This window comes from Carya illinoinensis, chromosome 1 (assembly GCF_018687715.1).
Source record: "Carya illinoinensis cultivar Pawnee chromosome 1, C.illinoinensisPawnee_v1, whole genome shotgun sequence".
NCBI lineage: Eukaryota > Viridiplantae > Streptophyta > Magnoliopsida > Fagales > Juglandaceae > Carya > Carya illinoinensis.
The window spans coordinates 53311589-53324662 of record NC_056752.1 but is presented as its reverse complement, the minus strand read 5'-3'; the positions used below and the strand labels follow the sequence as shown (position 1 = coordinate 53324662).

The 13074-nt window shown below is 24.9% G+C and overlaps 1 protein-coding gene across 1 annotated transcript; it reads right to left on the bottom strand.

Moving 5' to 3' along the window:
* Positions 1–10458: 10458 nt before the first annotated feature.
* On the bottom strand, positions 10459–11100 carry LOC122301084. The gene has a single exon (XM_043112172.1). The coding sequence runs from the start codon at positions 11098–11100 to the stop codon at positions 10459–10461; it is 642 nt and encodes a 213-aa protein (XP_042968106.1).
* Between the last annotated feature and the right edge of the window lie 1974 nt (positions 11101–13074).

The following is a 13074-nucleotide window of genomic DNA, read 5'->3' as shown; positions in this document are numbered from 1 at the left end:
CTATACACTGTTTTCTGCATTTATGGGGTAAACTATTAAGACAGCGTTTGTTTATCAAATCTAACCTAATTCAATTTAATTTATCTTATTTAATTATTATAATTTTTTTAATTTTTAATATAAAATATAATAAATAATTAAAATTTTTTAACTTTCAATTCAATTTTTTAAAATTTTAAAATAATAAAAATATTAAAAAATAATATTTTAAAATTTCATCTTAAATTATTCTATTTTCGAATGAATGTTGTTATTAATTCTAAAATTATTATTTTTAATCATATTTATTAGTATATTATACTTAATATAATTATCTAATAAACATATTAAATCATTTATATAAAACCATTTGAAAAACATATTTTTCACTAAATATGACGAGGAAAGAGAATGGCTAAGTCTGCGTTTGGATGTTGAGTTGAACTAATTTGAATTAATTTTTTATAAATAGTAGTGAGTTGAGAAAGTAGAATAAGTTTACTAGCACAACATTCATATCACTTAAATAATAATATATGATTTGTGAGATTTAGATTTTAAATATATTGACTTACAAATCAAATTATACTACGTAAATAGTATGTTGTGTAAAGACATAAAAATGGCAATACTCTCATTTTAAACTCGTAGGTCTCGTTTGATAGCTATTTCAGCTCATCTCATCTACTTTTCAAATATCATTTAAATACAAACACTTTTTAATTTCAAAATTTTAAGTTTTTCATATAATCATTACATAATCATCACAATTTTTTCAAACTTATGAATAAAGCATAAAAAATAATTTAACTTTTTCAAATATCAAAATAAAAATTATATTCTAATAATATTTTAACGTTATAATATTTTTATTCAAATTTTTCTTTCTCGTCTTCTAAAATCAAATAAAATATTTTAATTCAAATTATTTCACTATTATTTACAAACTACTTTATGAATATTTATAGATTTAATGTCTAATAATATCAATTTCCACTTAGCATTTAGGAGATGTTTGGAAAAAGTTTCTATCTCATATCATTTTATCTAATTTCATTTTCTTCTCAAATATCATTCTAACACAAACACTTTCAAACTAATCACTACAATTTTTCCAAACTAATCATTATAAATTTTTCAAAATTTCAAATTAAAAAACAAAAAATAATTCAACTTTTTTAAATTATAAAACAAAAATAATTTTAAAAAATTACATTCTAATAATATTTTTATTCAACTTTTTTCACTCTTATTTTTTAAAATCTAATAAATATTTAACTCAAACTATCTCATTATTATTTATAAAGAAAAAATTTATTTATCATATATTTTATCATCATCCTCTTATCAGTCTATGATATAATATTAAATAATATATTTATAAATAAAATATAATTAATAATCTATAATTATCTAATAATATACCATAAAATGATAAAAAAAATTAAAATTTCAAATAATAAATAATATTACTAATTTATAAATCATCTTATTATTATTTGCAAATATTTTATATTTTTTCGTTCCCCCAAAGATTTCGTACACGTGACCACATCGATGTTGTCGATGTCTCTGATGTAACAACGTGTGTGGTGCCGACACCCGTCTGTAACTGCGCGTGGGTTTGATGCTCACTCGCCCTCTCACGTTAGTCTTGAGTTTTGGGTGCGCCCCCGGGGGGGACCACTTTTGGCGTGCACTCTCAATTTTTTCCCTCTCTTTTAAATTATATTTCACTTCATGGAGATTATCTCGTCCTACGGGCCAGATTAGATCTCGGCACATGTTGTTCAGGCCTAATTTAGGTTTGAAAAATATTTAATTTTATATGATTATTATAATTTTTTTAAATTTTTATATAAAATATAATTAATTAATTAATTTTTTAAAATTTTAAAATAAAATAAATATTAAAATTAATATTTTATTTATTTTTTATAATTTATTTAAAATCATTTCATTTCATCTAAAAGGATTCAAGTGGTGAAGGCCTTGGTCTTGGGGTCTCATTTCCTTCAAAGTCCAAGGTTCAACACCTCATGGATGCAAACAATCCTTTGGGATCACACCCCCCGATAAAAAGCTAGCGATTTAACTAATTTTGTATAGAAAAACTTTCGAAGATACGGTGCACGGAACCGAGATTTATTTTACAGGAATGGGTCCAAAGGACCCTAACTTGAAGAGGTTCCCGACATAAAAAATATATATATATATTATAATTACAACTTACAAGTTCACAGCTCTGATTTATGTATTTTTTTTCAAACTCTGTTACCATCAATTTTTCTTTTGAGTCATGCTACAAGTACGGAATAATTTATCCGAAAAGTATCTCCAGCAGTATATTTCTTTTTTTTAATACAGTTTTTAAATCATTATAAATATTTTTAAAAAATCATAATATTATTTAAAAATACTTTTTAATCACTAAATATTAAAAAAGATAATTCGGGACACTCATTCAGGACAAATGGCATTTCTCTTTTCTTTTAGGCCATGGTTATCTCAACTCAAAATTGTTTGGTAAATTTAAAAAAAAAAAAACAGTTTAGTAATTATTTTCTCAAATAATCTTACAATATAAAATATTTTTTTAATTTTTAATTTTTATATAATCATTATATTTTTTAAAAAAATTTTACACAAAATATAAAACCAATATAACCTTTTCAATTTTTAAAATAAAAATTATATTAAGACAAATTTTTAATTTTATAATATTTGTATTCAATTTTTTAAAATTTTTTAATAAAAAAATATATTCATTATCAATTTTCTCATTATCCGATAATATGACATTAAATGATAGGTTTATAAATAAAATATAATAAATAGTTTACAATCATATAATACCATATCATAAAATAATAAGAAAATAATGAGAATTTAGATAATAAATAGCATTACTCTTCACAATATCCAATAAAAAAATTTAACTCAAATTATTTAATTACTATTTACATAATTCTTATCTTATTTCATTATACAAGCAGTCGAACATAATTTCTTCTTAATTCATTATTATTTTATCTATTTTTTTCCTTCTATTTTCATGAATTTCGAGGTCTATTCTATTTTTATAGTCACTTTTTTTAAAAGTAAAAATTAAAAATATATCAAATCAGTAACTTTGAGAGGAACAATCATGTAACCAAGCATCATTATTTTTAAACAAAGTAGTTACTATGTGTCATTACGAATCCTTATTCCGGTCAATAATTGCAAAAATTACTTGATATACTCTCTCTCTCTCTCTCTCTCACAATCAATTTTGACAATTTGTTTGTACTGCATTCTTTATTTTGCAATTTATGGTTCTGGTTAGAGCGTTCTCCTAATAAATATGGCACGTGCCCGCAATTATAACATGGTAGATGACATTAAATAATAAAAGGTACGATTTACTGAAACAGTTAACAAGGATCCATTAATATCAAAAAAAAAAAAGGATCCATTGATTAGGTTTTGACACGTACGGCTCTGGTCTGATCACCAATTTTTTTTGTTTTCTTTTTGACTCGAGGATAGCAACAAAAAACGAAAGATCTAACAAATTATATATTTTTATTTTTTTAATAACTCTTCTTCGATTTTCTTGCCCTGTATTGAAGACTCATAATTGCTATATAATATCTTAAAGTTGTTGTTTGTATAAAAAAAATATTCTCACATATTTTCTTCTTAAACACTAATACTTTTTAATTTTTATATATAATCATTATCTAATTAATTAATACCCAAATACAAAATCATATACAATTTTCATAAACTTACAAATAAAATATAAAACTATAACATAATTTTTTTAAATTTAAAAACAAAAATTATATTCAAACAATATTTTAACTTAATAATATTTTTATTCAACTTTTTATCTCTCTATTTTCAAAATTCAATAAAACATTTTAATTGAAATTATTTGTGAATAATATTAAATTATTTCACTATTTTTGACAAATAATTTTATTACTATTCATATATATGTTCAAATAATTTTTTTTATATAAATTTTATATTTTATTTATTTTTATTAAATGATTACGTGTGGTTATACAATTATATGAGAGTGGTTGTTGGGGGTCTGTTGATGTTGGTGTCGGCGAGTACTTCAGCATGCATGCATGCAAAGGAGAAAAACAGGCAAACTCGTACAAATAGAAGAAAAATGATCGATCGGGAACTAATTTGTTTGAATTGTGAGAGGGAAGTTGCACGAGTCTGTGTTGAATTTAATTACATTAAACACGAACTAACTAAATCGACATAGAAAATTAGGTAGTTCAGTTCTAATTAGAATTACATTAATTACGTGTGACACGACTACCTCAACTATTTATGTATAATTTATCGTATAACTAAATTAAATTAGATTTTCAACAAACTCTTTTAATTACGTCACTCCTTTTGTTTTTTCTTTATGAAAAAGTAGTTCAAAGTAAGTAATAATGCCTTATCTCCCTATCACTATAACAAAAATAGGCTTTTACGATCAATTGTTAATTTTTTTTTGTAGTGCATCCAAATTCAGGTGGACGATAGTGGATACAACTATATATCATGCATGTATAGTTGGTAATGATGACTCAACTGTCAATTATTAGGTATTGTTTAGATAATGAGATAATAAATTTGTAAATAATAATAAAATAATTTGTAAATAGTAGTAAAATAATTTAAATTGAGATGTTTTATGAGATTTAAAAAAAAGATAGAAAAATTGAATAAAAATATTATAAAATTAAAATCTTTTTTTAATATAATTTTTATTGTAAAATTTGAAAAAGTGAGTTATTTTTTTATTTTATTTAAAATTTTAAAAAAATTATAATAATTAGATAAAAATTAAGAATTTTAAATTAAAAAATGTGCATTCGAATGACATTTAGATATTAAAATAAGATAAAATAAAAATATTTCAACATCTAAAATGAGCTTAATTAATTATTTATATTTTATTTCTCTCAACTCTAATATATATATATATATATATATGAAAGTTAATGGCACGGCACGTGGGAAAGTGATTTAATAATATAGGACGGGACATCATCAAATCGGCGATACAGCACCGAATGAGCGTAAATGTAAGTTTTTATTATTTTTAAAATTTTTTAAATACAAAAAACATAAATTTATTAATACTTACTTTGTTAACTATCGAAAAAAAAAAAAAAGAAGATCCGGGGGTCATGAACCAGTCGTTGGGCTTTCGTTGGTTCACATCGTTCGTCAATTTCAATACCAGCCAATAAAATATCTCAAGTAGCCTAGCCTATTAACTATTTAGTGGACATGACTTCAAGTAAATTAACTAATTTCAAATAAATGTCTACAGAGCATTCTCGATGAATTATTAAAGTTAAAAGACATATTTGATGAATATAAGTTAAATTTAATTTTTAACTATTTTATACACATAAGTCTCCATGTTGAATTATCTTTTTAATTTTTATATAATAAAAAATAATATTAATTTAATATATTTTTTAAGATATTTATTTTTATCATATTTTACTATTCTATTAATTATACGTTAATTAGTAATCATATTCTAATTAATTATTAGTTAAAAAATTATATTTTTAATAGTCATTTACTATTAATAACAACAAATGTCTAATTAAACTTATATAAAACTCAATATAAATGCCAACAAATAAATTCAATATAATGTTAATAACCATTGTTGGCATTGATTGATATAGTAAAAGCCAAAAAAAGGGACAGTTTTTTGAGTCATTGACGAAGGGAAGAGAGAGTGTTACTAAAAAATAAATAAACTAAATATTTAGTCATTGAATAGTTTATACTAAATTTGACTTTACTTTTATAAATATTATAGTTAAAAGTTAAACTTTTTGACTTTGCATAATCTATTGTAGCTAACTTTTGGTCCATAATTATTAAATGAGACTCCTTTTTCGCATATGCATATTTAGTTAAGAGTGCAAGTAACTCTTAATGCACGTACCTGCCATTCTCTTTTTTATTTATAATGTGATTATTAATTAATATATAAGAAATATGATGGTAAAATATAATAAAATTAATACTTAAATAAATTAAATATATTTTTAATTATTAATTATTCATTATGTAATAATGAATAAATAGATAATCTAATGTAAAAATTTAATGTGAATGGTTAAAGTTAAATTCATTTTATATTATTTTATTGTTATATAAAAAAATAGTTATTTCAATGCGAGGATTTATATGAATAGAATAACCAAAAGTCAAAATCATCTCACATTTATTAAAAATGTCATTTAACTTTGGTTAATCCGTTGAGGATGTTCTTACACGACCAAATTATCTTATTTTATTTCATCCTATATAATCATTATAATTTTTTAAAGTTAATAAAAAAATATAATAAATAATTCAATTTTTTTAAGTTTTAAAATTAAATTAATATTAAAAAATTATATAATAATAAGATTTTATTTAATTTTTAATAAAAATTCTCATCTTGTCTTGTATAAACTGCGTAAGCAAAAGAAAAGTATTTATAAAGTTGAAGGATGTTTACATTTGAATGAGTATGGAACTGGTCACATGACTCTATTGTATCAAAGAATAACCTAACAAGATGTCATGAAGATATAGGGAACTGGCTATTCAAAGATCCAGCCTGCCATCTAGCTACCTATAATTACTTGGGTGGGATCGAACAAGTACTACATTCGTTCAAGTGGGGCATAATAGTATAAATATATAATAAATATAAAGGACGCATCTCAGACGGTGATCAGAATACCCTAACAAATGAAAACACTGAGTTCACGTATAATTTGAACCGAAATCATCTATCGACGTGTTTTTTTATTTTTATTTTTATTTATTTATAGTTAGTGATTAAGTAAGGTTTCGTTTGGATATACAGTTTAGATGAGATGAAATATTTTAAATAATAATAAAATTTTTAAATTAAGATAAAATGAAATAGTTTATAAAAAAAATGTGTATAGATAGTGAGAACATCTACATTGACTTTTTTAAATTATTTTTCATCTTTAAATTTAACTCATTTTATCAAAAGTTGGCCTACATTGAATTAGCCAATTATTTTTCATCCCAAATATAAGTTACAGTAATTTCATCTTTTTCTTCAAATATGAAAAGTCTTATAGCAAGTCTATATCAATTGTTTATTAATTTCATCTTTTTTCTCTTATATTATTTTGTTACATTTTGATATTATTATACTATAGAATATAGATGTGGGATTTTTATAGATTATAAATATGAAGTTTTTATAGATTGTACATATTGAATTTTTATTTGCGTATGACATTTTATCATCTATATATATGTGAGATTATTATATTATAGTGGGAGATTTTTATGGATTGTACATATGAAATTTTTATTTACATATGAGATTTTATCATCTATGTATATATGAGATTATTATATTATATATTGTTAGATTTTGAAAATGAAAATGAATATGGTTGTTGGAGGTTGTTGAAGATTAGGAAAATAAAATAAAAAAGTAATTAAAAAATAAAAATTTATTAAAGAAATATAAATAATAAAAAATAATAATATTTTATTATTATAAAGAATGTGATGGCTAATCCAATGTAGATTATAAGTGTTGAGTGATTAGTTAAAAGTTAAAAAGTTACATATTCTTCAAATTTTAAAGATTGAGATAGTCAATCTAATACCAATGCTCTGAGACGAGGTGTAATAATTTTTAATTTTTAGGATTTACAAAAGGTATGGGTTCCACTATTTTATTTTTTAGCCAAATTGTGCACTATTCACTATTTATGTATTGTTTATTGTCAGATTTTCCTGTTTACATATTGTTTATTTAAGTAGATGTTTTTAAAATTTAGAGATAAAATATAGTGTGTTTGAATAGAAAAAACTAGTATATAGTACAGATGAGATGAAAACATCTCATATGTACTGTGTATCTAAACCAAGCCTTGGACCTCGTTTGAATATACAGTTAAGATGAGATGAGATAACATGAAATAATTTGTAAAAAAAAAAATATATTTGGATAATAAGATGAAATGAGATGGCTTTTAATTTTTAAAATTTGAAGAAAGGTGTGCCTCCCACTCTTTAAAGTTAGCCAAATTGTCTACTGTTCATGCTAGATTTTCATCGTTTATATAATGTTCACGTATTTTTCTTTAAACAGTTCATTACTGTTTATTTTAAGTAGATGTTTTTAAAATTTAAAGATAAAATATAGTATATTTGGATAGAAAAGATTACTATATAGTACAAATAAAATGAAAACATCTCATATATATACTATGTATTCAAACCAGGCCTTAATTTAAATTCACATTTGAGGCTGTCTAGCTCATTCGTGTCGTCACGTCAACCAAACATGATCTTAATTAGCAGTTGAGAACAATGCCCTTGATATTACACCCTAATTTTGTTAGAGGGACGTTGCTACGTCACATAGGATTCTCACGGGGAATCCTCACTGATCGCTTGAAATTCTTCTTCTTTTTTAACTATTTCTTTCAACATTTTTTAAAACTATTTAGCTATTTAAAAAAAAATCACATATTCATTTAAAATACAAATATATCGATTCATATAATTCACCTAATTAAGAAATTATTAAGAAAAAAATTGAGAAATGCTAAATACGAGTTTAAATTGTCCAAATTTTGTATAGATCATTTGTAACAAAAATTAGATCTTATTTAAAAAAAGATAATTCTTTTTATAATTTCTCATGATGAAATTCACTATTTTACAAAAAACTGTCTAAAATTTTTATATTTGAGATTTTTATAATTCATTACTTAAAAAAAGCAGAAAAATTAAATTACATTTCTAAATATTTCTAATAGCTAAGATATATAAATATAGAGTAATACTACATACAGTCATGAAATTGTAAACGCCGCGCAATCGCTTTAAAAAAAAGTGGGATCCACGATTACAAAGTTAGTTTTTTTTTTCATGTGGGTCCCATATTAATTTATTTTTTTCAAAATGACTGCACGTCGTTTGCACAACCATGACTGCAAATATCATTTCTCATAAATATATGTGTGTGTGTATATATCTATATAAGTTGATTAATTTGCACGTTTCAAAATTTCCCCAAACATGAAATTAAGATCAAGATCAAGCCAAAAGACACAAGACTTTTGACTCGCTTAACCATACTCTTAGCTATTTGAATAATTAGAATGTCTCATAATATATTTTATGTGAATAATAGTAAAATAGTTTGACTTAAGATATTTTATTAAGTTTTTAAAAATAAGAAAAAAATTTAGAGTAAAAATATCATAAATTTAAAAAATTATTTGAATATAATTTTTATTTTGATATTTGAAAAAATTATATTATTTTTTGTGCTTTGTTTAAGAGTTTGAAAAAGTTATAATAATTAAGTAATGATTAGATGAAAAAAATTAGATATTTAAAATTAAAAAATATTTTATATTTAAGAATAAATATCTAAAAATATTCAAAAATATTGGAAAGCAGTTATATTGCCAAGCGAAATCGATCGAAGAAGAAAACAATAATCTAATGGGATTGATGTTCTCAAACTGCCCGGCCTGAGTACTACTACAGCTATAGATATTTTGATTATGATAACGTCATTATAACATATATGATCAGAAGAAATATAATTAAATACCATTTGACTTTCTTTTATTTAAATTATTATATATTGCATATATGATTCGACTACAAGACAGCTGCTTATTTGATCGATGATTAATAGTAATGAATAGTAGTGTGAAATGTTAAAAAATATTGAAATATATTATGAATAGTAATAAAAAAAATAGATAAAAAATAATAATAAAATATTGAATAGTAGTAAAAAGTAAATATAAAGTAATGAATAGTAATAGAGTATGCTAAGAAGTGTTGAAGTATTCTCAACACCCAAACACAATATTTTCTTTAAACTCCATACAAAATGTTTCCATTCATAGACTTCAATATTCATGCATGCATATCACGATCACGATCACGATCTAGGAGAACATGACACTCATATTTATTCAATACAATAGACCAAAGGTAGATGAAAAGATCGATATATATAAATAATGCACGTGGGGTATGCATATTGTACGTACGTGGTTAGAATTCAATGATCTCTTGAGTTCTCTTGCCCACGCATGCACACCTAGAGAGATGCCATACCGTCGACACACGTACTACTCATAAGAAAGAAAGAAATGGCCACTCGTGAAGTTGAAAACGAGGGTACGTAACCGCAGCATGTTGCACGTTTTTAGCATTCTGTATCTGTATGGGTTAGCCTGAAAAGACACGTGTGGAATGGTTTTCACTAGGATTATTAATTATTATATATGTCACACGACATTCACGTTTTGATCATTCTATGCAGTACTTATTATCTAGTCTTTTTCTTTTTTTAGAGGAAGACTATTATTTTATTAATGATAATGGTGGCAATCAGCCATTACAAGATTTGAAATAACATGATTAACACAATCAATATTCTAGTCTTTCTTCATTTAAAAATAGTGCTTCCTTAGCAAGCTTATGTGCAACTTGGTTAGCTGCCCTTTTCACATGTTGCAGACTCCAATTTGTTCCATGCATCAGTTGTTTAATGTCAGCAATAATAGGATTGTGGATAAACTCCTCGGAGCCTTGAGTGTTAATAGCTTGCACAACATGTAGAGAGTCACCTTCAAACATGCAGTTTGTAAAGCCAAGCTTAGAACATAACTTCACAACTTCAAATAATCCCCGAGCTTCAGCATAAGCAGCATTAGAACATAAAACTAGAGGCTTCATTAAACTCAACAACACCTCCCCTCCACAATCCCTAAGGACAATGCCAATACCAATCCTGTTTGTTGTTTGTTGGACTGTAATATCCCAATTGAATTTAATGAAATCAGCAGGTGGTAATTCCCATCGAACTACAAGAGAGGCAACTGGATTCGGTTTATGAACCAGGGCCTGTATAGCCTGCTGATATAAATGACACTCTGTGACAGCCTTTTCAAAGAGCTTGGTAGGATGTGCAAAGTGCCTTTCATATAGGAAGGCGTTCCTTCTATGCCAGAGAGATCGTGCAACATAAGCAAAACGAGCTAACTCCTTGGTAGTTAGGCTGGAAATCATCTATTAAAGATTTAGATACGCGACAAGAAAATATATATCTTGTGCCATGTGAACGTCAATAACTCTGATGCCTACGTGACTCCTGCAATATTATGTGGATTTATGCATGCGATCGTGTAGCATAAAAGGATGAATTTTGTTTGCATTTACACTAGAAATTTAACTGATCAATCATACAACGTTTGACTTCAATTTAGGAGGAAAAAAGGGAAAAAGTTTCTCGTCACGATCTTTATATATATAAAACAAAAATTATATCTGTAATTACTTTTACACTTTTTTATGCATTCTACTTGTGTGATTGGTTGCGTATTAAAAAAAAGATAGATATTACAGCCAATCACATCAGTAGAGTGCGTAAAAAATATGTAAAAATGACTATATGTAGTATTATTCTTCCAAATTTTTTGGGCTCAAAGCATTGAGTTGTGTTTGGATGTCATTTTAGAAGTGTTGATCAACTATTAACATTTTGGTTCAATAATTATTTCTAAAAATTTTATGTATATTCATTTTTATGTATTTTATACGCGTTTCACTAATATAATTAGCTATATTATTTTTTAATATAAAATAACTATTTTGATCATTACATCAGTAGAGTGCGTAAAAAATATGTAAACATAACTATATGCATTAGAACTCAATTATTTGTTTTAGAAACTAGCATGAGAAACAAACTTTTGGGGTCACTTTTGCTGGTGCCCAAAATTCAAGTACTGTACTGTAAATGGAAAGCATCATATCATTGAACTAAATTATTTCAATGCATATTAATGGGTAAGGCCTAATTTTTTATGATCATTAACATTTTCGAAAGCATATACATATCACTGAATTTTCGAGGGAAAAAATCATGTACAAAGGAGGCAACAAAGCAAGATGGTAGTTGAATGCATAATTTGCATGAACTAGGCGATATAGATGAAAAAAATATATGTTGACATGATCAAATATAGTGTACTCGCCCTGCCGCCCTAGTATTGCTATATATTAACGTTCAAATCTTAATTGATAGTTCAAATTATTATTAAAATCTGACAGTCTAAGTTGTTGATTACTAGTTTTAGTAGCACTTGATGGTGTAACTTCTTAAAAAGACAAAAAAAAAAAAAAGGAATACATTAAGAGTACTGTATAATACAAACTAGCTTACCAAAACTTGGAAGCAAAAGGTCATTCATACATATCTCCTTTAAAAATCATTAAAAGGTGATTGATGGATCGAACAAAAAAGTACTGACAAGAGCTTTACTATTTATCATCTCCACACATTATAATTATTTTTATTTTTCTTAGATAAATTAAATTATTCTACTTATCATCTAGACGTTATACATTTGGAAAGGGAAAAAAGTTTATAGTTAAAAAAATTATGTTTAGTGTATGATGTAAAAATGATGAATAGAATTTTTTCCTTGCGTGTATATAATTTATTCATCATTCAGCAGATCATAGGTAACTGGAATCTGCTACCTTATATTTGTTCCACGTTGGAGCATAATTAGCCATGCCTGGCAATGATAAAGAGGTATATATGCTGTCTTTCACCAATTTCACGACCATATTATGATGATGTAACCCTTGTTTCTTACATATGACTTTTTCAAAAAAAAATCAATGCTAAAAGGTAATGGTCCACACCACAACACAGCTGTAACAGTGAGACCTAATATGTTTTCCCCCAACCACCCGTGCCTTTGGAATTTCTCCAACAAAATATAAAGGCCTACTTACTCAAACCTAAATGGGCCATATTATATGGTTTGGTTTGGCCATCACAAAATTCTTATTTTAAATATAAAATTTTCATTTTACCATTATAAATTTTTCAAGTTTTTATATAAAATATAATAAATAATTCAATTTTTTTTAAATCTCAAAACAATAATAATATTAAAATATAATATTTTAAACTTTCATCTAAAATTAAAAATTCTCATCTCATTTTCCAAACCATAACAAAGGACAGCG